The sequence below is a fragment of the Staurois parvus genome, unplaced genomic scaffold (genome assembly GCF_062004578.1).
Source record: "Staurois parvus isolate SC_StPar_1 unplaced genomic scaffold, SC_StPar_1.0 ptg000145l, whole genome shotgun sequence".
Taxonomy (NCBI): Eukaryota; Metazoa; Chordata; class Amphibia; order Anura; family Ranidae; genus Staurois; species Staurois parvus.
Window position 1 is genome coordinate 824,143 of NW_028317941.1, and position 27,979 is coordinate 852,121.

Sequence of the window (27,979 nt, forward strand, 5' to 3'; positions counted from 1 at the left end):
CACCAGAGGATAAAGATCGTTATTGTAAAAGTGAACGCTCTTAGCAACTCCTAATTAGAAATAGAAGCCACATGGCTAAACCTAAAAATCCTCCTGGTGTAACGCATTACGAATTGGCTCTGCTGCTGACAGGCAAACACACGTGACTAGGCTGTTATTGCGCGGAACAGTGCCACCTACGGGCAGAGCACGGTAATGCACACGCAGCACGTTGTTTTCGTGAGCGTCTGACATCATCACGCTAGCTGGAACTCTTCCTTCACAAGCGGGATCCGCTGTGCGCGCGCTTGATGCTGTATGACACAAGGCGCGCTCTCGCCGGGCAGAAGCGGTGAGTGTTTTTGGGGGTGGTGGCCAGGACTGACTGCTTACCTGTCGGTAACAGGAGCACTTCCCGCTCATGTAATACAAGCTGCCCTCTGGTAGGTTACTGACGGGTGTGGTAAGGCTTTCTGAAGTGCTTACATGTGTTCTCTCACGGGCACAGCTTATCTGTACTATCACTGTCAGCACTCAGCTGTGATTGGTGGGGTCCTGGCCTCAGTGCTTGTGCAGGGCTTGCAGCCCTCACATCTAGGCTGCTGCTGGATTACTTGCATTGCTTTCATTTATGGACAGTGCTGGGTCACCAAGTACTAACTAGACTGTAGGCTTTTCAGGAACATGGCTTCACATTCAACTTCTGTACATTCGTAAAGATGCCTAAACTCAGTTATTGACAGTTTACGAGTCACTTCAAATGGCTGTAATCAATAATCACTCCGATCTCTACAGGAAGCATACATTTAAAACACTGGAGATCTATATATAGGCGGCACACACCCAATGTATCTTGGGGCTACTGTGTTTATGTAATGTCTCCTGTTCACACCCAGGTGAATCAACCATACATGCCAGGCACCAACTAAAGTCATTTAAGCCCGGATATGGCTGGAGGCCGTCGGGGCCCAAACCGGACATCTTACTGTCGTACACCCCTCTGTGACCCAGGATCTGGAAGTGGTGCTGTCCATGGTGGAACACCTGCTGTTAGTGGAGTGAGATCCAGAGCCAGGTAAAAACTAAGCAAAGTTCTCTTCTGTTGTAGCCAAGGGACAAGGTTTTGATTATAAAGCGGAACTAAACCCATCGATTTAAAGTGTTACTAAACCCACAACTGTAAAGTCAGTCTGTATAATAATATTATACAGTATTTAGCGCCAACAGTTTGCTCAGCGCTGTATATATGCAGTAAAGCATGCTTTTTATACTCACTGTGGAGCCTAAGGGGTTAATCCTCTGCATTGTGTAAAAATGCTGTTTGATCCTGACTTCTCTGATCCTCCCCTTCTTCCAGTGCCCAACTCATTTCCTGATAAGACCTATCATGTGGAGTCACTCTGCACATACTGTTTGTGTATTGCTAGAGAGGTTGTGTTTTTTTTTTTCCTTGGTAGAGTGCATATGATCAGCACAGGGCAAATCAGCACTGTCCAGGCAGAGGTCAGGGGTCCTGCATTCTTCTAGAGCAGAAGGAAAACTCTTCCTACAGGCTTTAACCATTGCTCTGCTGGACACTGATAGAAGTCACGCTATATACTGCGAAAAGGTATTTAGCAGTTTATATTTACTAAAATAATTGCATTTCCATGTTCTGTGTACTATGGGAGACCAGATAGAGTGAATGCAGGGTCCTGGGTTTAGTAACATTTTAAATAACAGAACTAAAAACACCTGTCCTTTACAGCCAAGGAAGCTGCCATCATAGCCTCTGTTTGATCTGCATTTGCGTCGGTGCTGCACATGTGATTATGTTTTGACACTTGTCATGATGGCTTGACAGTCCATTGAGAAAACAAGCACTTGACCGTTATTATAGGCATGCCTTAGAGTGAGCTCTACAAGCTACAAATACTGTAGCTTCTGACTTTTAATATTAGGACACTTACCTGTCCAGGGATCCAGTGGTGTCCTCACCTTGAGCCGATTCTTCAGTTGGGTGCTAATGCCGCCATCTTGATTAAGGGGATGCGGAATGGGCCCCAGCCTAATGGGACCTTTTTAAGTGTCCCGTATAGCTGTGGGGGAAAGAAGGGGGGCCAAACTTCCAGCTCAATTAGTCAAAACAAAGTACATCACCCCCCCAAAATAAAAGTGCCAAATGTGGCAAGGGAGGGGGGGAGGAGGTAGATAAAGCAAAGTTCCACCCAAAAGTGGAAGTTCCGCTTAAGGCCTCATTCACACCATATGTGCAGAAAAACTGATGGAAACTGGCACGCAGATTCCACTTGAAGAGACATCCATTTTCATGCAGGCTTCAATGAGTTTTATACACGTTGCAGACTCCTGCATAGAAAAAAAATCTGCATGTGATGCTTGTGGTGTGAACAGGGCACATAGAAAACAATTGATTATGTTGTGCCCTTGCAGAACTCATGCAGAAAAAAACGACATTTTTGCACCATGGTGTGAACGAGCCCTGAATGTAACTGCTTTGGGAAACAGCTGGTGGGTTTAATTCTGCTTTAGTGGAACTAAACCAATCGATTAGTTACCCACACACAGCTAGTTACCATCTGAGCATTGGTAGTTTTGACTGTTTACATGCAGCTTAAAGTGGAACTGAACTCATCAGTTGAATTGTTTCCCAAAACCGTTACATTCCAGGCACATGCTGAGAATGCGAACTCACATTTGCTTGTGCTCTCAACCAAACTGGCAAACCATCAAATAGCTGTCATAACTGATCACGTGTGCAACATCATGGCATTTGAAGATCAAACTGAGGCTAAGATGTTAGTTTCTTTGGCTGAAAATGATAGGAGGGTTTAGTTGTACTTTAACGGTTTCCCAAAAACAGTACATTCAAACCATGCCATGAATGATAATTGTCATAGTTATTAGTGTGCTTATGTTGACTTTTAACTGAACTGCCAAGCCATCGAATAACTGGTGCCATAACTAATCACATTTGCAACACCATTGCAACTGCAGATCAGAGGATACAATGGCAGCTTCCTTAGCTATAAAATATAGGTGGGTTCAGTTCTGCTTGAATTATTTCTGAAGAAAAAACTAATTAGAAGTGACTGTTACAGTTGGTTGCAAGCTTACTGTGATTCAGTAAGGACGTGGGTTAGGAAACCATTCACAATGGCATGCTTACCCTTGACTAAATTCTTTTTGATAATTATATGCATCTCAACACTGTACATGCATAACTGCATAGATTTGTATCCTGACATTGTTTAGATCTGCTGGCCCCTGAAATTCTCTTCAGTAACCATACACTGCTAGTTACCATCTGATCATTGGTGGTTTTGACTGTTTACATGTAGCTTATATTGAACTGTACTCCTCAGTTGAATTGTTTCCCAAAACCGTTGCATTCAAGTCATGCTGTGAATAACTGTTGCTTGTGCATTTGACCAACTGCCAAGCCATCACATGGCTGGTGTCATATCTGATCACATGTGCAACAACATGACAATTGCAGATCAAACCGAGGCCAAGATGGCAGCTTCTGTGGCTGTAGGGAATAGGAGTGTTTAGTTCTCCTTTCATAGCAGCTGAATATCTTCTTGAGAGCATTGAGCAGATTTGAGAGATTGCCAGGAAAATGTTAGATGCATAAGGCTGTAAACCTAAACCGCAGGTATAGTTCCACATTCCAGATACACAGCTGCCGCGTACAGCCAACTGTGGTAATGAATGGGTCTGTAAGTGGGTTTACTCTGCTACTTGTGCTGAGGGAAGAATGGTTTAATGCATGTAGTGGTGTGAACCTGCGTACAATGGCTAATAACCATTCGGCTGTATGCGACACCTATGTGTCCCAGATGGGGAAATACGCTTGCAGTTTGCTTTATACAGCCTCATGCACCCCTGTGCATAAGGCCTGATATCCATATCAACAAAATGTGTGGGGTTTTTTTTGTTTGTTTTTTTACCATGGTGACAATGTGGAAAACTTTTTTTTTTTTTTTTTTTTCCCCCCAGATTTGTACTCTACGTTTTTCTTTTTCCGTTATCTGTTTTTAAAGACCCACTATAGTGAGAAAAATTCTGTATGGGGTAAATACCTATAATGGTATTTTCAGTATGTGTGTTTCACAGGCCTTTATTTATATGCCAAACTTTCCAGGAAAGTGAAAGGTTTTGGGTTTGGGCTAAGCTATTATACTCACTATGGTTACTATGGTAACCATTTTATTCATGTGGATTAAACTTTTTTTTTTTTTCCCCCCAAGAGAACATTTTTGGAGTTGGGCTTTAATCTGTTTGCCAGTTACTAGATGTGACTCTGTAAAGATGTACTTGCAAATAAGATTGTAAATACTTGCTATTCCAACTGCCTGTGCCACTGAACACTGCTATAAGCAGAAAAATCAATGACTGAAGCCTCATCAAAAACTGCCACTTGTGGTAATGTTGGATTCTTGGTCATCCTTTTGACCCACACATGTCACCACTGTATCCTGTAGGGATATGGGGTTTGGCGGGAGGAAAATGAACGCAAAGGGCGAGAAAGAGACTGACACGCCTGAAGACTTTGGTCAGTAATTTTTGTTCATCATAGTAGCACATGGCAAAGGTAGCAGAAGAGGTAAGTATTTGCCATGGTCTCTGCAGATATATCTTTTATTAGCAACTTTATTTAAATGACAGTCATTTTAAAGTCCTTTTACAACTATATGTCCATCTAAGCCCTGGTTCACACTGATGGGGTGTGGAAAACGCAGCAATTCCTGTGAGTTTCTCAGACTGCATAGCAATTGCACTGTGTTTTGTAATCTGCTGCGGGTGTCCATGGAAAGTTAATGACACCCCAAAAGCAGGTTGCAAACACAATGCTTTTGACTGAAGCGGAATAAACACCCATGCAATCCAGTTCCAGTGTGGGGGGGGGGGGGGGGGGTTGGAAGTTGCCTGCACCAAAATGAATGGGCTCCAATTGCACTGCACAGAATCATGTGATTTGCACAGAAATGTGGTGTGATTCACAGTGTGAACCTAGGCTCAAACTACACAAATCTCATGGTGACACTGCTGCACTGGGTTTACTGCAGAACAAACACAGAAATGTAAAAGAAAGTTTGACTATATTGAGAGTCCTCATTTCTATTAATCAGACTGTTTTCCTTTTTCAGAAGCAGCTCCAGCACCGGCTTGTCCAGCCCCCCTCTGGCTGCTCAGACAGTGGTACCTCTACGGCACTGCAAAATCCCTGAGCTACCTGCAGATCGCCACCTTCTGTTTGAGCTGCAGCTTTTTATGTGTCACCTCATTGCCTTATTTGTACACTACATTAATATCTACAAGACTGTTTGGTGGTATCCTCCATCTCACCCCCCTTCACATACATCTTTGGTGAGTCCTATAAATGGTGGCTATTTTGCCATAGAATAATTATTTTAAAATGAGGTAATGACAACTATATATTAAAGCAGGGAAAGTGGTTCCAAGGGCTTCTGCCACTGGCCACCCCTGCAGCGGATTTAAATCTGCCCAACAGTGGCTTTACTGTTCTTCCTAAGATTTCATTCATGTACTGCTGGGTGAATTAATATCAACCTGATGGTACTGGTTGAGCTCCTGATGTCACCACATTGAGCCAGCAGAATGGGACTACAGGAAATGTATGCACTGAGCCAATGTGGGACAAGAAAAGCTCACTCATCCCTAAGGTAAGTAGCCTTATTTTTCCTTACTCTGTGCCCTGCTTGCGCTTTGAAATAACGGGCCAATCTTATTCGATAATGATTGCAGACACCAGATGCCACCACTTCACACAGGAAACCATATTCCAAAATATTTTCTTTAGCGTTTTGCCTGATGATTGCACCGTCTAGCTTTACACAGTTCAACATTGTTAAATATTATTTTCATGTTACTGGGGCTCCTTGAGAACTCTTAAGTACTTATTCCTCAAAGGTAAAGAGGTTGAGAAAGGGCTGTATTACAAATATTTTAGAGAATTAAGCCCCGTTCCAGCCTAAACAAAATTTTTTTTCAATTTTGAATGGAGCAGAGAAGGGTTAGAATCTTTTTTTTTTTTTTTTTTTTTTTTTTTTTTTCCTTAAGACATTTATGATCCCTTTTGGGGAGTAATGGGAAGACCCTATAAGACATAAAAACCTCACTAAGGTTCTACACGTTACACCTGCTTTATTAATTACAATGTTTTGTTGCGGTCTATGCCTCCATTGGAGGAATGTAATTTTCTAAACTGTCCCTGGAACGCCCTCTCATCGAGACAGGAAAGTGAAAGGAAATCCCTGATGGGTGCATAGATATAATAATCTGACAAAGGTTCAAAACCTTTCCCTTTGTCAAAAAAAAAAACCCAAAAAACTTGACTGAAGGTGGCTTAACTTGATTTCATAATCTGTATAATACCCTGTACATATGAAAGATCCTGCATTACTAAACAAGAGAAGGTAAGATTTTTTTTTTTTTAGTATACACTGGGTACATGAGTATTGAATACGAAAAGTCCAATAACCACAAGCACATCCTTAAGATGGGTGTGTGCATTGTTTGTTTGAAACCAGATGGTCTGAAAAAATGGGTAAGTGGACAAGTCTGTTTTCAATCCAGCATTGTGCCTGTCTGCTGCAGCTCTTCTCTCCTCTTCCTGTATTCACTGGAGGCTCTGACAGTAGCGGGAGCCAATGGCTGTCAGTGAAATCCAGTGAGGAAGGATGGGGGGGCAGGGCCGAACTACACTATGTGTTTATGGGCACTCTGATAGGAGGAATGGAGAGCACTAATAGGGGACCCCAAAAGAGAAGGTTTGGGGCTGCTCTGTGCAAAACCATTGTCATACCAAGTATGACATGTTTTTTCTAAAGTAAATCTGTCATGAGAAAACGACAAAAGCTACCATTTTTCACTGAACTGAAACAAGTAGGCAGATAAAAAAAAAAAAAATTACAAGTCCATATTCTGGGTCAAACACTCAAAGTTTTCAAGCCAGAAGGGTCAGCTGGATAGCTGCCAAATTGCATTTTCAAAAGAAGTTATCAATGGCAGCCTCTAGGTTTCCTTTAGTTTATGCAATATTATTTTAAAAGATAGAACATGTCAGATATTCTATGACTATAAATGGAGACATGACTTGTTAATTTGAACATGGTTCATATAAAACTGATTCATCTGATTTATTTCATTTACTACAGAACTTCCACTTGATAGATTTTAATGTGTTGACACTCACCACGATTGTGCTCGCGCGAAGATTGATTGCAGCTATTGTACGTGAGGTGAGTCTGCAGAAGAAACCTCAGTGGAAAAGTTGTGTGCATGGTTTTTTTTTTTTTTTTTGTTTTTTTTTTTTTAACAATTTCTTATCTTTGATTCTGTAGGCTTCACAAGGAGGGAAGTCCTCCCTGCCGCACTCATTGCTTTTGGTAGCTACACGGTTTGCAGTTTTGACTGGAACGGGATGGAGCCTGTGCCGCTCCATAATACTTTTGTTCAGGACTCATTCATTCCTCAACCTACTCTTCTTATGTTACCCGTAAGTAAGGGTGTATTAATGGTGTATGTATTGCATTTACAGCTTTTCATGTGAATAGCATAAAGTACTGCGGTCACTATAGTGAATTTACAAAGCCTGAGTTTTTAAAGAGTGCAGAAAATGTATTCTGTTACAGCTTCTGTTGGGATTTAATCTGCTAGAATAATTTGGTGACAGGACTCAAAGAATTGTTACTTTTATGGTAAATGTGTTCATCTTTGGAGCAGATTTACGAAGAATGGAGAGTGCAAAATCTGGTGCAATTTTTGAAGAAACCAATCGGCTTCTAACTTCAGCTTGCTCAATTAGGTTTTGGCAATAAAAACCTGGAAGCTGATTGGTTTCTATGCAGAACTGCCCCAGATTTTGCACCTTCCAGTTTAAGTAAATAACACCCTTTGTGTTCCTGGACTAGCAATGGACATCAGTTTAAGGGAGCTTTAATCAGAGGATAACTAGTGTTTGACAAATTTAAATACTCCAACCCTAGCTTTTCAATGTTGCAGAAATCTGTATTTTTAATGAGAAATTTATTTGCCATATTTTATATTGTGCCAATGTACTAAACTGCACTTTAGAAAGTATATAAACTCATTCATATGTTTAATGTCACTTCCACAGTCATTCTTTAGGGCAAGATAGCAAGGTGTCATTAAACGCACCAATATATTCTGAAGTTGTGGGAGGGAACCAGAGAATTTGGAGAAGTTATAAAAATATGGAGAGCGCTTTAAAAATCCATGCAGGGTTTTCCTGGTGGAATTTAAAGCAGTTGCAAACCACCTGAAATGAAAAATGAACAAAGAGTATCCTTTTTAGTGTATACTTGCCTCAGTCCAAAACATCTAGTATGGTTCATGTCTGCTCTCTTCCCTCCTGCTCTCTGCATGAGTCACTGCTGACAGATTATGCCAACACCACAGAACTCCAGGGGGCAGCATGCAGAAGGTGATAGTCTCAGCTGTGCATGTTTCCCTATGAGACTGTGTAGAGGGGTGTGTTCTGATTCACTCCACTCAGGTTACACTCAGCTGTTTGCTCTGTTTTGCGTGTGTGACGTCATATCCCTGCTCCTTGCTGGAGCTCAGGAATTCCATGTAAAATGTGTGCTTTCGGAGGCTGTAGAGGAGAGCTGTTCACAGATAAAGAAGTGCAACATATGTAGGGGGGGATTTGTTTCATTTCTGTATCACCTGAGGCTAGTCACTTCAGCGGTTATACGTTAAGGGTTTATAACTACTTTAAATGCAAAAGAATAAATATGTAATGTACATAAGCTACTTTTCTTTCCAACTGTTATGCAGTTTCCATTTAGTTAATGCCTTTCTAATTTAGCACTTTGTTACAGGTTTGGCATGTACATCCCTTTTCTGCATCTGGGATATGACTTCCGGCGTTCAAGTCTTTTTGCAAATGTTCCTGGAGCCCGTGTTGGAGATCTAAGTTCTGTGGACAAGGCAGGTCGGGATTACCTGACTGTGCTGCAGCACATGTGGAGGCCCAGCACAGATCCTCTTCCCACACATGCATGCTGTCTCTCTCCTGACCTTATTCGCAGTGAGGTGCATTATCTGAAGCTGGACTTCAACTGGCGTGTGCGGGAGGTGCTTCTTAGTTCCATGTTGTCCGCCTACTATGTGGCCTTTGTACCTGTGTGGTTTGTCAAGGTACTAGCATGGCATATTACTTTATATAACTGGCAGGGGGTGGGTGTAAGGGAACAAATGGCTCATATCTTAAAGGGCAATTAGATGTAAAAAAAAAAAAATTGTCAATAGGCAGACTTTATTGCAGAAGAGACCTACAATGTGTCTCTTGCAAAAAAATACTTGCCTGCCTATTCGCAATCCTTTGCAGAAGATGCCCAAGAGGGGCCTTGGTTTCAGACCGTTGGAGCAAAGGTGAGTATTTGTGCCTTTAGGCCTTTTAACAGTCCTAAAGTCCTTGGTCATCAGAAAACTCCACTATTCAGTTGCCACTCCATGTGATTTTGTGCAGTGTTTTTTACTGGACATAGTTACCTTTTTCAGGAAAAGGGAAATTTCCAACATTGTCAACTTTCTAGCATGCTGGGAAATCTTTCATTGGTCCAAATTCTATATATTGTATATAAAGTAGGCATGTGCACTCAGCGGGACTTACAGTAGGAGGAATTTTCCCAGGTCATCTTCCAGGACGGCTTTATGTGAGATTGGCTCCTCCCACTAGGAAACGCATGATCCACTTTTTTTCAAAAAACCTCAGCCTACCCTCCGGTCCTCAGTTTTATGTGTTTCCTCCGGCCAGATAAGGCACGTCTCCTGTTATTTTATTATCAGGCTGTCTGAAGAGGTGCAAGGGACTCCTAGTACGGCCATCCCCATCTTGCAAGGAAGGGGCTTTTTTGGTATTTCTTCTACTCAGGATTTGTAAGACACTTGCTGTCTTTTTTACTTTTTTATCAAAAGTAGTTTAATCAATGTCAACGGTTCAGTGGGGTACTGACCGCCTTTCTCAAGATAAGGTTATCAGCTTCCTCTCTCCTCCTGCCAACAAACTCCCAGTGCATATATAAAGTAAAATTCTAGCTACATTTAGAATACATCTTATAATATTTGTAATGAATACAAAACTGCATGAAATGGTTTGTCTGAAGTTCAGCTTTAAAGTTAAACTTTCATGTTATGCTCTGTCACGCTAGTAGGTCTTTTGTTATCTACTGCTTTGGCCTACTAATGTTAGGGAAGCAAGTGCGTTATTTTTTCTCTCTCCTATAATGCCATGTGGGAGGAATGCTCTGTAAATCTTACTTGACATGTATGCCTAATGTTTAATGCATGTTGGACAAATCCTTGTGGGGCATAATTGGAGTGCAATGTTTTTCCAAAGCCATCCTCCAGGATGGTCGCGTGAGAGCAATAGGCTCCTCCTCCAGGAAACACAAGCACAGAGACGTTAAAAGCTGCCCATCCACTACTGCCCTTTTTGTTCGTGTGTTTCCTACACGCACATGCACAGCAACTCCTGTTTGTTGTTTTTACCCCTTCATTCCTAGGAGGTGCCTGGGAATGCTTCTCTAGACTCTTTGGCATCAACAGGCGAGGTGGTCTGTACCCAAGAGTGGAGGAGAGAGTAGGGGAGGATGTTTGCAGGTCGCTTTAGGCTACATCCTCCCTCCCCTGATGTGTGACCTTCGGTTCTCCTTGCCCCCTAGCTTTCCGTTTGAAGCTGCATGTGTGTGCAGGGGTGAGGAGATCCGTCTGAGGAGCTCCCGTGGGCTGTCACGGGGGCTCCTTGGTGAACACTGGCAGTACGGGTGGAGGTACGCGTCTATGCCAGCATCCCTCCAATTTTCAGATGGAATAGGACAGACCTCACTTCCATTGGTCCTTGGAGGTGCACAGGCAGTGAGTTCTCTGCAGGCTGCCTACTACGTCCTGGGGAGAGGATGTTGTGTGGCAGCCATTTTCTTGCGACCAGACCTATCCCTCAAAGGTGGGAGAATCCAGCTGAGATGGCAATTTTTTTGAAGCCAGGCACAGTCCCCTCTATGGTAAGACTGTGACAAATTAAAGGGTAAGTCTGGTGGAGGGCTCTATAGGTCCAGCCCTTTGAGGGTGTGTGCGTCCGCCTATTAGAACGCACACTGGACAAGCATGGTGGTGTCCAGGAAGGTGGCCTAGGGATTACCATGTGGTAAGGCAAGGCTTCTGTGGGAGTTCTGGTGGCCCACATTGCTTAGCCAACACTAACCCTTCCTGTTACACTCAAGGGCAGGGTGACTTCCATTTTATTTTCATTTTGGAGCTCTACCCTATGCTGTTTCCCTTTTTGGGTTTGAGAGGACACAGTCAAATCTTCAAAGTCAGGCTTCTGTATCTGGGAGTGAAGAGGTGTGTACCCCTTCAGGTGGAGGTCTGGTACTTCATGGTGTTCATATTGTGAGTGCTAGAGTCCTTCCTGTATTAAATAGGCCTGACCTGGAAATTTTGCAAAGTTCTCTGATGAATTTGTTGTTGAAAATTTATAAAGGTTAGAGTATAAAACGGAACCTTGGGGCATACCCCGGCTCAGCTTATTACATCCAAGTACAAGAACAGTAACTTGTTCAACAACATCCCCCACTAAACAACCTTGACTATGCAATTCCAAAAACAGTCATTGACCGGAACAGTTATAGGATTTAGAAAGGACCATGCATTGGAAGGGATCACAGAACCAAAACAAGTCGACACATGCATTCCACATTGTATTTGGAAAGCAATTCAAGAGTTGGTAAAGCATTAACAGTGAACAGAGTACTATGTACTGTACCCCCCCTTATGTATCCTTTACAGTAAAGGACGATTCCAGCCAGATGTCCCATATTTTATGGAACTTGCTTGAGTACCCCCTGGAGAAATAAGTTGATAGAGTGGAATGACCACGTTTACTAATACTTTCCAATTGTTTAGGGGTTAGTTGGTCTTCTGTTTTAGCACTATAGTTTTTCTGGCATTGAAGAGCAACAAACCAAGCAGCATTCTGGTCACCCTGGTAAATGCTAGCATGCTAACCAGACCCAGTAGGCATACCTCCACAGTTTGAGGGACCTTGATAGTGGTCAGGGAGTGAAAAAAGGAAATTATCTTTGATGAAAATATCCTAATCTTAGGGCAATGCCAAAAGATATGGAAAAAGTCTGCTGGTGTCTTTTTACAACTCCAGGATTGTGAGATTAGTGTTTTCACTTTAAACAGATGCATGTTTTGAAGGGGCCAGGGTTTCTGAGTCTTAGGGAGGGGGTTAGGGCTCTGTCCCCAGGTTCATGTAGGGAGGGGGGGTTAGGACTCTGTCCCCAGGTTCATGTAGGGAGGGGGGGTTAGGACTCTGTCCCCAGGTTCCTGCTTAGTATGGTTTTGCCATGCAACAGAATTGATAACTTTACTAATAGAGCCTGCCTGATGGTGGGGAATGCCCTCCTGAAAAAGTGAGCATTTCAGTCAGTGGTCTAATCCTGCAGTGGGTTCTCCAATGACCATGCTTACAGGTGAACTACCAACAAGTAAAAGGAATGGTGTTCCTATTTTCTCCTGACAGACTGTTAGAATCTCCCTATTTAGATGCCAGTGACTGGGGAAGGTTAGGACTTTTTTATCCTACTATTGTAGTCTTCTGTGTATTCGGACCAAGGTAGTGTCAGATCCTCTACATATCATTGTTTAAATTTTATATAGATGTGAAATATCTTGAACTAGTAGGCTCCATGCATACTGGGAGGTTTGATAATGCTGGTAACTTTAGCTGTGTAAAGCTTTTTCTTTGCAGAGTTTTACAGCTAAAAAAACTAGAAATACACTAGTCCTGGGTTTTTTTTGTGTTTTTTTCCAGCCAAAAAACGTCCCTGCCAAAAAAGCTGATCAGTCTTTGTGCATGGACACATAGGATAACATGCTGGATAGTTTTCGGCTTTTGACTTTTTTTTTTTTTTTTTTACAGCCAGTAAACAGTCGCTGTAAAAACGCCCAGTGTGCATGAGGACATAGTGTGGATCCTGCAGCATGTTATTGACAAGCTCTCAGGGTAAACCTTTTATACAAGGGCTGTTTTGACAAACCTGTGTTGATTGCTTGTTACACTTCCAGGCTCTTATGTGGAACTCCTCTTCTTTGGGTGTCAGCAGTTTCAATTTAACACTAGGTCTAGGCTCCCTAAGACCTTGGAAGCTGGAAGGCTTGGACTGTCTCCCACCTGAGTGTGGGCTGGATAGAAGCATTTATGACTACTTCAGTGTATTGGAGGAAGCACTGTGTATGCACCATTTCTATATATGTAGTATAATGTCCTATATCTGCTTCTATTCTAACTAAAGCCTTTTGGGAAAGTTTTATGTGTAGGGGTGGAATCTGTACCTAATGTAGGTTACCAATTTCTGCTGCACATACCAATTGAAATGCTCAACCTTAGTTTTCTATCACCTGGCACTCCTTGAGTGCTCTACTGCTTTGGTTTGTAATGAATTGGTATCCAAAGACTAGGTTATACCGATGATATGTGGCTATGCTAAAGTGTTGTTAAACCTGCAACAATAAAATCAGTCTGTATATGCAGTAAAGAATGCTTGTTATGCTCACTGTGGAACCTAAGGGGTTAATCCTCTGCATTATGTAAAAATGCTGTTTGATCTTGACTTCTCTGATCCTCCCTTTCTTCCAGTGCTCCCCTCTTATCTCCCGATAAGACATATTGTGTGGAGACACCTGCACATGCTGAATCTGGTGTGTATTGCTAGAGAGGTTTTTGTTTTTTTTTTTTTTTTGCTTGGGAAAGTGCATGTGATCAGCACAAGGCCAGTCAGCACTGCCTAGAGGTCAGGGGTTCTGCATGTTCCTAGAGAACTCCTACAAGCTTTAACCAGTGCTCTGCTGGACACTGAAAGATGTCAGAAGACTGCTCTAACTGCTGATGGGGGAAAAAAGTATTTAGCAGTTTATATTTACTAAAATAATTGCATTTCCATGTTCTGTGTACTGTTGGAGACTGGATATGGTGAATGCAGGGTCCTCGGTTTAGTAACTCTTGCGTTTCAGCTTTGTCGGTATTTTTGGATAAATACACCATAAATCTGACCTAATGCTTTGGCAGTATGTTCCTGCAGTGCATGCCTCATAGCTGAAATTCACTATGTTGTCTCTATATAAGGGATATTTCTTAGGGTATGCTCTGTCATACGTCTCATTTGCATAAGTGGGCCCAAGAATTGGGAAATTTCTTATGTGAATGCACCCTTAAATTGATGTCTGCTATAGGTCTGTTTTTAAGGGTGAAATGTATGTGTTGTGGTTTCTTCATAAATGAACACACTATGACTGACCATGCTTTTGCGGTATGGGTATATATGCATTGTTGTAATAACACAACATTGCTCACGCTTGTTTTATTTTATGTTCTATTTTCTTTTTTGCGATCATGCCCCATTATGAAATTCACTGTGATTCTGTTTATTTGCTATTTCCTATAGTATGTTTGGTGTAAGCCTATTTGTATAAGTGGCCCGTGTATGGGGAGGTTTTTTCTTGAATACCTTTACACTATTTTTTATGTCTTTTTGTAATATGGTTGTCTTTATGCATAAATGTACATGGCTAAAATGGGAGTATATAGATTAGGGATAAAACTTCCTGGTTGTTGGGATTTTATCAGGACCTTTTTTACCTTGTGACTATGGTTTTTGCTCATGGGTTCTGGTTGCTAAAGCTTCAGACAGCACACAATCATATCTTTCACATTCAGGCACACCAATTGCATTTCCTGGTCCTGTAACTGGAAAAGTTATTGGACATGGTTCCAGTGATCTACCATTTATTATACAGAATTTATATAGCGCCAACAGTTTACTCAGAGCTTTACAATATAAAGGGAGACAAAACAACAATACAGTTCAATACAAGAGGGTTAGGAGGGCCCTGGTCATTGGAGCCTACAATCCTAAGAGTGAGGGGCTGGTGGTAAAAAAAGATAACTGTGGGGGATGAACTGATAGGAGAAACAGAAGATTCAGTTATAGGATAGGATTCTCTGAAAAGAGATTTTCAGAGATCGCCTTAAAGTGGGCAGAGTAGGTGATAGTGGATAGATTGGTGTAGAGCGTTCCAGAGGAAGGGGGAGGCTCTGGAAAAGTCCTGGAGACGAGCATGGGAGGAGACAAGGGAGCTAGAGAACAGGAAGTCGTGGGAGGAGTGGAGAGGATGGTTTTGATGGTATTTGGAGACAAGGTTGGTGTTGTAAATTGGGGCAAAGTTATGAATGGCTTTATATGTTAATGTTTTGCATCGTATTCGTTGGGCAATGGGAAGCCAGTGGAGGGATTGGCAGATATGGAACGGCTGGTAAGGTGGATGAGTCTGGCAGCAACATTCATGATAGACTGAAGAAGGGGATAGCCTGCGATTAGGTGGGCCAATGAGGAGGGAGTTACAATAGTCAAGGTGAGAAATCACAAGGGAGGGAATAAGTTGCTTAGTGGTTAAAAATGGCATATCTTGGAGATGTTGTGGAGATGAAGCCTACAAGATTTGGACAGTGATTGGATTTGGGGCTGAAATGACAGATGTGATTCCAGGATTGCACCTAGTACCCTGGCATGAGGGGAGGGACTGATGGTTGTATTATTGATCTTGATGGAGAAGTCAGGGAAGGGGGCATGGGCAGGAGGGAATAATATGAGCTCAGTTTTAGAAAGATTTAATTTGAGGAAGTGGAGTGACATCCATGCTGGTATGTCACTTAGTAGGTTAGTAATGCGCAAGGAGACTGAAGGGGTGAGGTGAGGAGTAAAAAGATTAGTTTGTGTGTTATCAGCATAGAGATTGTACTTGAAGCCGTGGGAGTTTATCAAGTGATCAAGGAAGGAGGTGTAGATGGAGAAGAGAAGGGGTCCAAGGATAGAACCTTGAGGGACCCCTACAGAAAAATATATAGTGGCGAGAGGAGACAGAGTTATAGGAAACACTGAAGGAGCGCTGCGTTAGGTAGGATAGAGCAGAGTCTTGGAGGGAAAGCGTTTTTTGAGGATGAGGGGATGGTCAACCGTATCAAAAGCTGCAGACAGGTTGAGTAGTAAGAGTGTGGAGTAGTGGCAATTTGTTTTAGCAGTTAACCACTTGCCTACCAGGCACTTGTACCCCTTTCGTGCCCAGGCCAATTTTCAGCTTTCAGTGCTGTTGCACTTTCAGTGACAATTGCGCAGTCATGCAACACTACCTATATGAAATTTTTATAATTTTTTTCACACAAAAAGCTTTTTTTTTTTTTTTTTTTTTTTTTGTGGTATGTACTCTCCACTGGGTGTTTTTATTTTTTGCGCTATAAACAAAAAAAAGAGCAAAAAATTAGTTTTTTTTTTTCTTTGTTTTAATTATAAAATTTTGCAAGCTGGTAATTTTTCTCCTTCACTGATGTGCATTGATGAGGCTGCACTGATAGGTGGCGCTGATGTGCAACAATGATGGGTGGCAGTGCCCTGATGATTGGTGCCGATTCGTCCATTGACAATTGCCGGTTATCGGCAGTACTTTCCTCAAGCTGTGACAGCGTGAAGAAAGTAAAGCCAATAACCGGCAACTGCATTTACCAGTGATCTGCTGTGTCATTGGACACGGCTGATCACATGGTAAAAGGCCACTGTGTTTGGCCTTTTACCACGTCACGTGATCAGCTGTGTCCGTAGGACACAGCGATCACGGAGATCGCCGGGGGCGCGCGGTAGGGTGCGTTGAAGTTGTCTTTCGGCTATCTGTGGACGGTAAGTGGTTAAATCATTTAGTGAGTTTTAGTAGGGCAGTTTCAGTGGAGTGTAGTGAGCAAAAGCCAGACTGTAAAGGGTCAAGAAGGTTGTTGTCAGTGAGGTAGGAGCTCAGGAAATTGTAGACTAGGCGTTCTAAGAGTTTAGAGGTAAATCAGAGCAGGGAGATGGGTCTTGCATCATTCAGGGTGGAGGGGTCCAGCGAGGGCTTTTTAACCGGTTCCCGTCTGGCAAGTAAAACAAAGGCGGCCGGCAAAACGCCTCGTCCCTCCGGGTGGACACCATATGGCGTCCTGTCAGTCATGCGCAGTGCGCCTGCCCGCAGGGCAGTTCTGCGGCGTGATCTGTCACCGGCCGTGTACCTCAGACACAGCCGATGACAGATCTGTGTACCGCACCGTTGCCAGTACCATGTGACCTGCTGTGACCAATCACAGCAGGTCACATGACAGTTGTATACAATGGATGGCTTCCTTTCATGCCATCCATTGTATCCAAGTGTGTCTAGCTGTGACTGGTCACAGTGATCACATGCACAAGCTGGGCCAATTCACAGCTAAGCACAAAAAAAAAACCCTGAATGAATCAGTGTCATTCAGGTAAATGCTTGCTTATAGCAGTGATTCTTTGCTATAAGCAAATTGTTTAAAAAAAAAAAAAAAAAAATACTGATCACTTGATACTATGGTAACATTATACTACTTTGGTCATAGTGAAATATAAAAAAAAAATTAATAAATTAAAACAAAATAAAAATTATAATTTTTTTTTTGTACTGTCACCAGTCAGTGTCCCTGATCACCGCCATGCCAGTTATATGATGACGCTGTACTGCACTGGTGACAGTATGTAAAAAAAAAAGTGAAAATTTTCTAATTTTCCGAAATATGACAAAAAAAAATTACAACTTCAAAAAACTCGCCATGCCTCTTATGAAATGCATTGGACTGTCTACTTTGCAAAAAAAATGGTCATTTTGGGGGATATCTGTACTGTTCTGACATTCCTGGACCTCAAGAAATTAGATTGGCTGTCAGTACTTAATGATTGATCAATTTTCAGATATGAACCATAGTTTGTGAACTCTATAACTTCCCTACAGACTAAATAATACATCCTAATTTGGGTTATTTTCACCAAAGACATGTAGTAGAACACATCTTGGCCTAAATGTATGAACAATTATTTATTTGCAAACAAACAAAGAAAAAAGGTTTTTTTTTTTTTTTTCTTCAAAATTTTTGGTTTTTTTGTTAATTTAGCAAAAAATAAAAACCCCAGTGGTGATTTAATACCACCAAATGAAAGCTCTAGTTGTGTGAAGAAAATACGATTTTAGTTTGGGTACAGTGTTGTATGACTGCGCAATTGTCATTCAAAGTGTGAGAGCACTAAAACACTGAAGATTGGCCTGGGCAGGAAGGGGGTAAAAGTGCCCTGTATGGAAGCGGTTAAGTATGGGAGTGATCAGTGCATGCTTTAGAGGGGAGGGGACGGTGCCAGTAGAGAGGGAGAGATTGAAGATGTGCGTGAGGGAGCAAAGGATAGAAGAAGAGGGTGACCATAGTAGTTGTGAGGGAACAGGATCCAGGGAGAAGGTGATGAGACGGTCTTCTGACTACTTTAGTAGTAGTAGGGTCAAAAGAGGAAAGTGTTGAGGGAGGTTTAGTATAAGGTATGCTAAGTGGGATAGATGTATGTGTAGTGGAGATGCCCTTAAGCATTGCATCAATCTTGTTTTTGAAATGATTGGCAAACCCGTAAGCAATGGGTTACAAGGTTGAGGTGGAGGCGGAGAAAGTAGAGGGTTAAAAGCAGAGAAGAGATGACGAGGACTGAATGACAAGGTATTAATAGAGTGACAAAGTAGGCTTGTTTGGCAGCATGGAGGGAGGAATTTTATTTTAAGAAATCAGATTTATATAGAATTAATGCTTGCTGGGATTTGGGTTTATGCCACAATCGCTCCAGTCAATGACTGTCTCAAGCTGTCTGGTGTTGTCTGCCAAGGTTGCAATGGTCGGGGCCTGATACTTCGTGTAGTTAGAGGAGCAAGTGAGTCTAGTGTGGATGAAAGTGAACTGTTGTAGACAGCAGTGGCCAGGTCAGGGCAGGACAGGGGAGAGATTCTGTCAGAGGTGGTCATTTGCAGAGTAGAAAAGAGAAGGGTTGAAGTTGTGAAGGACTGTTGCCACTCTTTTGAACTGGTCACTGAGCCACCTTTTGGATTAGCTGTGACACTTATGACTTGGTAGTATGGACCTTCTGTCTTTTTTGGACTTTGCTGTTTTTAAAGCTTTTTTTTTTTATTTATTTTTTTCTTAAATGGCTTTGTACCCTCCCAAAATATACATCTCTGTAGTCTCTCATGTGACCGTCCTGGAGGATGACTTGGGAGAGACACGAGTTATTACCTAATAACTCCTTTTCCAGGAATCCTCTAGGACGGTAAGTTTCCCGCCCTAAGGTTCTTATTTTGGGTATGGGTGGGTCCGCTTGCCTTTTGGTTCATCTTTTGGTAATACTGCAGGCCAGTAGTGGGTGGAGAGCTTTTAACTTCTCTCTGTGCTTGTGTTTCCTGTAGGAGGAGGAGCCTATCTCTCATGTGGCCATCCTGGAGGATTCCTAGAAAAGGGTAATTTGTGTCTTTTTCTTCCTGCCTTTTGACCTTTTGTAATGTTTTATGATGGTTTACAACTACTGCTAAATCATTTTTTTTTTCTTTCTTTTCAGAATACTCAGTATTATGACAAACGATGGTCTTGTGAACTCTTCCTCCAAGTCTCCCTCAGCACCTCTGTAATCCTTACTCAGCACCTTTTGCCTGCTAGGTACTGTGATTTACTTCACAAGGCAGCAGCTCACCTTGGCTGTTGGCAAAAGGTAGATCCAGCACTCTGTTCCAATATGCTACAGCATTCGTAAGTAAACACTTATTTTCATAGATCTACATATCTGTAATTCAGTAAGTGATCTAGAAAAAAAGATAGTGTTTAATTGTAATATTTATTACATGATTATTGGACTTGCCCCAACTTTGCTAGTTTTTGGTCACAAAAATAAAATCCACTTTTTCCCCAAAATGGGGGATCAGATAAGTGGGTTGAGTTAATACAGGTTAACTGTGTGATTATAGTCCCCCAATCAAGGCATTTGCTTTGAAACACGTTTTTCCATCATCCGTAGACTCTTGGGTCTCTCTAATTACCATCCCTGGGATCAGGGTATTGCATATGTCACATCTGGCTTGGTGGTCACATCATTTCCAGTCTGGAGTGTTGCCGGTTTGGCGAGCGGCCATCTTCTTGGTGGTTGTTTGACCGGCACTTGTGTGGAGTGATGTCACTGGATACCAAGGCTCCTTGTCCGGATGGTCTGGTGGTCTCTACACCCATGTTCACTGGCTTGTAACACGTATAGTTACACCATCTATCTCCACATTCTATCAGGAGATATACCGTGGCTGTGGTGAGATCTAGCTGGTTCATTCTAGATGAGCAATGAGTCTGTTCATTATGGTGGCTATCTGATGACATGAGACATTTACATGCTTTACAAAGTTTTATAAAAATCTAATTTTTAACTGATGTACTAAACATTCCTTTGGATTTATGGATGGATATGCAGTCAGGTCCATAAATATTGGGACATCGACACAATTCTAACATTTTTGGCTCTATACACCACCACAATGGATTTGAAATGAAACAAACAAGATGTGCTTTAACTGCAGACTGTCAGCTTTAATTTGAGGGTATTTACATCCAAATCAGGTGAACGGTGTAGGAATTACAACAGTTTGCAAATGTGCCTCCCACTTGTTAAGGGACCAAAAGTAATGGGACAATTGGCTTCTCAGCTGTTCCATGGCCAGGTGTGTTATTCCCTCATTATCCCAATTACAATGAGCAGATAAAGGGTCCAGAGTTCATTTCAAGTGTGCTATTTGCATTTGAAATCTGTTGCTGTCAACTCTCAAGGTGAGATCCAAAGAGCTGTCACGATCAGTGAAGCAAGCCATCATTAGGCTGAAAAAACAAAACAAACCCATCTGAGAGATAGCAAAAACATTAGGCGTGGCCAAAACAACTGTTTGGAACTTCCTTAAAAAGAAGGAACGCACCGGTGAGCTCAGCAACACCAAAAGACCCGGAAGACCACGGAACACAACTGTGGTGGATGATCGAAGAATTCTTTCCCTGGTGAAGAAAACACCCTTCACAACAGTTGGCCAGATCAAGAACACTCTCCAGGAGGTAGGTGTTTGTGTGTCAAAGTCAACAATCAAGAGAATACTTCACCAGAGTGAAATACAGAGGGTTCACCACAAGATGTAAACCATTGGTGAGCCTCAAAAACAGGAAGGCCAGATTAGAGTTTGCCAAACGACATCTAAAAAAGCCTTCACAGTTCTGGAACAACATCCTATGGACAGATGAGACCAAGATCAACTTGTACCATAGTGATGGGAAGAGAAGAGTATGGAGAAGGAAAGGAACTGCTCATGGTCCTAAGCATACCACCTCATCAGTGTAGCATGGTGGTGGTAATGTCATGGCGTGGGCATGTATGGCTGCCAATGGAACTGGTTCTCTTGTATTTGATGATGTGACTGCTGACAAAAGCAGCAGGATGAATTCTGAAGTGTTTCGGGCAATATTATCTGCTCATATTCAGCCAAATGCTTCAGAAATCATTGGACGCCGCTTCACAGTGCAGATGGACAATGACCCAAAGCATACTGCAAAAGCAACAAAAGAGCTTTTTAAGGGAAAGAAGTAGAATGTTATGCAATGGCCAAGTCAATCACCTGACCTGAATCTGATTGAGCATGCATTTCACTTGCTGAAGACAAAACAGAAGGGAAAATGCCCCAAGAACAAGCAGGAACTGAAGACAGTTGCAGTAGAGGCCTGGCAGAGCATCACCAGGTATGGAACCCAGCGTCTGGTGATGTCTATGCATTCCAGACTTCAGGCTGTAATTGACTGCAAAGGATTTGCAACCAAGTATTAAAAAGTGAAAGTTTGATTTATGATTATTCTGTCCTATTACTTTTGGTCTCAAGTGGGAGGCACATATGCAAACTGTTGTAATTCCTACACCGTTCACCTGATTTGGATGTAAATACCCTCAAATTAAAGCTGACAGTCTGCAGTTAAAGCACATCTTGTTTGTTTCATTTCAAATCCATTGTGGTGGTGTATAGAGCCAAAAATGTTAGAATTGTCGATGTCCCAATATTTATGGACCTGACTGTGTGTGTGTGTATGTATGTATATATATGTGTGTGTGTGTGTGTGTGTGTGTGTGTGTGTGTGTATATATATATGTGTGTGTGTCATACATACAGTTGGGTCCATATATATATTTGGACACAGGCACAATGTTCATACTTTTGGTTCTGTATGCCACCAGAATAAATTAAGATGAAACCATCCAAATGAATTTGAAGTGCAGACTTTCAGCTTTAATACAAGGGGTTGAACATAAATATCAAGTATAAGTTTTAGGAACTGCAAACATTTTTATACACAGTCCCTCCAATTTCAGGGGCTCAAACTTAATTGCACAAATGAATAAATGAAATGTTAATTTTTAATATTTTGTGGAGAATCCTTTACTGTCAATTACTGCCTGAAGTCTGGAACCCATGGACATTAAGACTGGGTTTCCTCCTTTCTGATGCTTTTCCAGGCTCTAACTGCAGCTGTCCTCAGTTCTTTGTGTGTCTTTCTGCCTTTAGTGTTGCCTTCGGCAAGTGAAATGCATTCTCAATTGGGTTGAGATCAGGTGATTGACTCAGCCATTGCGGAATATTCCACTTATTTTCCTTCAAAAGCTCCTGGGTTGCTTTTGCAGTGTGTTTTGGATCATTGTCCATCTGTACTGTGAAGCGCCATCCAATCGACTTTGCTGCATTTGGCTGAATCTGGGCTGACAGTATATCTCTAAACACTGCAGCATTCATCCGGCTGCTTCTGTCTTCCTTCACATCATCAATAAACACCAGTGAACCAGTGCCACTGGAAGCCATGCATTCCCATGCCATCACACTGCCTCAACCATGTTTTACAGATGTCGTGTGCTTTGGCTCATGATCTGTTCCAAGCCTTCTCCACACTTTCTTCTTCCCTTCATTCTGGTACAGATTAAACTTAGTTTCATCCGTCCAAAGAAGGCTTTTCTAGAACTGGTCTGGCTTTTTTAGATGTTTTTTTTTTCTCACCAAGTCTAATCTGGCTTTTCTTTTCTTCAGGATTATGAATGGTTTGCACCATATGGTGAACCCTCTATTTGCTCTCATGAAGTCTTCTCTTGATTGTAGACTTTGTCAATGATACACCCACCTCCTGGAGAGAGTCCTTCACTTGTCTGGATGTTGCGAATGGGTTTTTCTTTACCATAGAGAGGTTCCTGCAATCATCCACCACTGTTGTCTTCCGTGGACGTCCATGCCTTATGTTGCTGAGCTCACCAGTGTGGTGTTCTTTCCTCAGAATGTACCAAACTGTTGATTTGGCCACTCCTAATGTTGCTGCTATCTCTCTGATGCATTTGTTTAGTTTTTGAAGCCTTACAATGGTCTTGTTCACTTGCATGGATAGTTTCTTTGAACGCATGATGTAGGTTCACAGGAGATTCCAAATGCAAATACCACACTTAGAATCAACTCCAGACCCTTTACCTCCTTTACCTGCTTAATTTATGAAGAAATAACGAAGGAGTAGCCCACACCTGGCCGTGAAACAGCTTTTGATTCAATTGTCCAATTACTTTTGGTCCCTTGAAAAAGGTGGGGATGGCTACTTTTAAGAGCTGTAATTCCTAAACCCTTCCTCCAATGTGGATGTACACACCCTCAAATTAAACCTGAGTGTGCACTTTCAGCCCATATCCATTCAACTATAGTTTGAATACATTTTGGTAAATACCTGACAAACTAAAATTGTGCCTGTTTCCAAATATTAATGGACCTAACTGTGTGTGTATTCTGTGCCAATTACTAGTGCACTGTTTTTCTTATTTTTGGATGTACTTGCTATGCCTCCATTCCTAAGGGGATTTTACAGCAGCACCTGGAATGTTTTGTCTACATTGTGCAATCTAGCGTCTAGCCTAGATTGCCCCCCCCCCCCACCTCTCAGCTTTGAGACTGTCATCATATTCATCTCTTCATTTGTCAGATAATACCTTATAGACTTATATGGGGATAACTCCAAGCAGATGACCACGTTTTGCAAGTGGATTACGTAGGGTCCTGATATCAATGGACTAAGAAATCTGCATTTTTTTTGTTGTAAAGGAAACAGATGACTTCTTTAAGACTAATTCAGTAAGTTTTGTTTGGCAGGTGGATGGAGGAATGTATGTGGCCCCAGGGAGTGCTGGTAAAACACAATAAGAATGTCTACAAAGCAGTTGGTCACTATAATGTGGCGGTTCCCTCTGATGTATCTCATTTTCGTTTTCATGTAAGTCGTGCTATGGTTGTTGGTTAGTAGTTAGAGGAAATGCAAAACTTATTTAAAAGCTGCACTCCATACTGATGAACATTCACCATTTACCCACTTAGATATTACACAAAAATATTATAATGTACTTTTAAATGCTGCTGCTATGAATACCTGAATTTGTCTTTTTGTTGGCTTTCTATAATTCCTGCATAACAGGACTCAAACTAGGATATGAAGGTACAGGGACAGTTGTGAGCTGTTAATGCTCCACTGCAGGTTTTTTTCATTGTTACTAGGGTTCATTGAGCAGTGACAGATTTTATACCTTATTTACAATGACCACCAATGTAAAGGGGTAATTTCTCATTGATATTCAATGTAAGGGGTTACTTTTGCACTGATTACCTGTTTAAGAGGGCATTTTCTTACGGACCACCAATGTATGGGGGCATTTCTCCAATGGCCCCCAATGTAAGGGGATATTTCTTCACTAAACACTAGTGTAAAGGGGAGAGATTTTTCCACTGAGCACCAATGAAGGGAACATTACTTAACTGACCATCAATGTAAAAAGACATTTTTGAGCGGAGTACCAATGTAAAGAGGACATTTCTTTGCTGAGCACAAGTCTAAGGGGGCATTTTCCACTAGGCTGCAATGTATAGGGGCCTTTTTTGCACTGACTACCAATGTAAAGGGACATTTCTACACTGCGCACCAATGTAAGGAGACATTTCTACACTGACCACCGATCCAAGGGAACATTTTTCCTGTACCAATGTCAGGGAGCATTTTTCTATTGACCACCAATGTAAGAGGACGTTTTCCACTGTAAGGGGACACTGCAAATAATATTTCTGGTTTTTATTTCTTTTCTGGACATTTGTTTCATTCCATAATTAGTTTTGTTATATAGAGTAGGAAAGTGCTTTAAAATCTGCTGTGGATGTCACGTATTCTAGGTGTGGCATATTTAAATCTTTCAGCAGTTTACTGTGGAATGCAGGGTTGATTGCGTTCAAAATTTGTTTCAAGGGTTCCTTCAGGGTAAAAAGGTTGAGAAAGGCTTCTCTACTGTATTGCAATGTGCTTTCTTTCTAAGACTGGAAGGGACCTTGTCAATGTTACTCTTTTTTTATAGTTCAGATAGCAGCATTGCTTCAATGCTGTCTGGCTGGGGTGCATGGATCATAGGACAAGTTAAACATAATTAAAAATCATATGTCGAGTAAGAGTGCCAGTTTCTGCTTCTCTCATTTTGTGGTTTCCTTTGGGCTACGTTCACACCATGTGCAAAGATGACTGTTTTCTGCAAGGGCACAAAAAAAACATTTGTCCTTTGTGCCCTGTTCACACCACAACACTAGTATCACTTGCAGTTTTTTTTTTCTGTGAAGGAATCTGCAATGTGCATAAAACTCATTGAAACGCTTTTGAAAACTAGTGTAAAATCCGTGCATTTTTTTTTTTCCCCCCATCAGTTTTTCTGCACGTATGGTGTGAATGAGGCCTTATGGTTATAATAATCTATCAAAAAGACAGTGTACAATATTTAAAAGCAGTCTCGTCCATCATCGGAGCATTCTTTAAGTTTTTTGAAATGGCTCTGTGTCTTCAAGCAGTGGTTTTTTTTTTTTTGTTTTTTTTTTGTTTTTTATAGTGGCAATTCAAATACTGGTGTCAGTAAAAGTGAGTTTTTAAGGCTGGAATACTGGTTGGAAACCCAACAAAATAGACCCAACAGGTGGTGAAACTAAATTTAAAATCACTGGACTTGCATGTCTACACCACACTATACTATGTTGTGTGAACGTCGGCGGGAAAAACCACCGAGTGTTTAGAGAGACATATCCGATTTGACCCTGTGGCAGGGTCATTCTCAGATCAGACTTCAGTGGATTCCTCTTCATGGAAGCAGCGCACAAAGGCATAGGCAGCATAAAAGGTATGTATTCAATCCTTTTTTTTTTTTTTTTTTTTTTTTTTTTTTTTAGGGTGTTTTTTTGCCAGAATCTCCCTGACGGTCGTTTTTTTTTTTTTTTTTTAAGGGAACCTTTCAGGATCCATTTGTGTATGTTCAGAAACCTAAAAGGATGTCACAGGAGCCTGATTAGTTCTTTGCTGTTTGCTAAATCTTTTAATGTAGACCTGCAAGCATTGAAATGTATGAGCTGCCTTTGTGCCATGTCTAAATTGATTTTCCAGGTGTAATCTTTGAGTTATCTAAATCAATGTTTCTCAACCTTTTTTCAGTTAAGGCACCCTTTAAAATTATGGACAGTCTTGAGGCACCGCATTCTGAAATGTGAAAAACTATTCTAATAGTTTTATATAACATAGCAACATCCACACATGTAGGACACCCACCCAGGTGATTTATTCTTCCAAAGCAAATACACTTTTGCTCACTGGTACTGAGTAGTATTCCAGTGTTTCTCCCTCAGTTTTTCTCCATCATTCAGCTAATGTGACCCCAGCACTGATGGCGAGGGGTGAGGGAGGGTCCAACTAGGATGCTGAACAGGCAGCTGACATCCTCGTTATCAACTGATGTCATTGATTGTCAGGACACCAGCGGCTAGAAGGTCTTGATGGTGCACAATGAAAACCTGTGGCTTTGTGTAACTAAAAGGCAGGCTTGTTCCACCTGCTGGGTTGTATACAAGTTTTGGGAAATTTTTAGACATTTTGCTAAGGCACCCCTGAAGAAACCTCAATGCACTCCAGGGTGCCTGAGCACCCTGATTGAGAAATCCTGATCTAAATCATAGTTTCAGTGTCTATTCAGTCACTGACCACCAAGCATGTAGCCAATGAAGTCTGAAATGTCTTCAATCCAGTGCTTTCTATTTGGTCAGTTCACTGACTTTCTAGGTAGTGAAGCCAAGATCAGGATGATAGCTCTGACAACTGCCTGTCTGTTTTCATCCGATCCAATGGAAGGGAATTGGATCCCCATCCATCCCTTTTCCCTAGCGGATCAGATCATGTCTGCGGGTGTAAATTGATAAAATGTCCATTTACACCCACCACTCTATAGAGGAGAATGGAGGTTCCGATTGGGTCCACCTGAAAAACGGGCAGGCGGGCCCGATCGGATTGTTCGTGTGAAAGAATGCTAAAGAAAACCTACTCTGACCTAAATACTAATTCTGCCATTTTCTGATAACTCTAATAGTCTAACTGGGTAAGCTGGTCTTAAGGCTTTGGTAGCCAATATGTAGATCAGGAGTTCAGACTTTTTTGGCTGCATACTTGTTCCATGTCAGGGACTCAGCATTTAATCAAGAGACAGCCAACAAGCTAGCATTTTCAGAAGTCAGCAAAGGTAACCTACATATTTTTCATTAAGTAGTTGGGATTCAGGAGATTTCGCTGCAAATACTGCTGATGTAATGTAATTGTTTTAATTTGTTTGCTCTTTTTTTCAGTTTTTCTTCAGTAATCCACTGCGGGTCCTCAACATATTGACAGCCCTCGAAGGATTACTTATTTTTTACCAACTGTATTCTCTCTTCTCTTCAGAGAAGTGGCACCATACCATCTCTCTAGCTCTCATTCTGTTCAGTAATTACTACGCCTTTTTCAAGCTGCTTCGTGACAGAATTGTATTAGGGAAAGCATATTCTTATACAGGGGTCGCCAATACTGAACAGAAGCTGAACTGACCTCCCCTGCACCAAAGCCCTGTATTTTTGTTACAAATTGCTTTGTTTCTTTCTGTAATTAAAAGCAAGAGAATATTTTTTTACTCTCAAA

At 41.7% G+C, this 27,979-nt stretch overlaps 1 protein-coding gene across 3 annotated transcripts; it reads left to right on the forward strand.

Annotated features, from left to right (window-relative positions):
* The first annotated feature begins 225 nt into the window (after positions 1–225).
* On the forward strand, positions 226–27,979 carry TMEM39B (transmembrane protein 39B). Of its 3 annotated transcripts, none has more exons than XM_089673832.1 (9): positions 226–331; positions 876–1,054; positions 5,130–5,349; positions 7,161–7,244; positions 7,347–7,501; positions 8,850–9,168; positions 19,497–19,684; positions 24,118–24,238; positions 27,652–27,979. In XM_089673832.1, exons 2-9 carry the CDS (start codon positions 927–929, stop codon positions 27,886–27,888), a joined length of 1,452 nt encoding a protein of 483 aa, XP_089529958.1. In that variant the 5' UTR covers positions 226–331; positions 876–926; the 3' UTR covers positions 27,889–27,979. The 3 variants fall into 3 exon arrangements, with proteins under 3 accessions (XP_089529958.1, XP_089529960.1, XP_089529959.1); XM_089673834.1 differs by having other exon boundaries at positions 8,850–9,063; XM_089673833.1 differs by having other exon boundaries at positions 324–422.

Bases quoted from the DNA above. Each gene is read 5' to 3' on its own strand.
- TMEM39B (XM_089673832.1), top strand. From the start codon at position 927: ATGGCTGGAGGCCGTCGGGGCCCAAACCGGACATCTTACTGTCGTACA. The intron at 9,169-19,496 runs GTACTAGCATGG...CTTTCTTTTCAG, and splicing joins TACCTGTGTGGTTTGTCAAG to AATACTCAGTATTATGACAA. The intron at 24,239-27,651 runs GTAAGTCGTGCT...TCTTTTTTTCAG, and splicing joins TATCTCATTTTCGTTTTCAT to TTTTTCTTCAGTAATCCACT.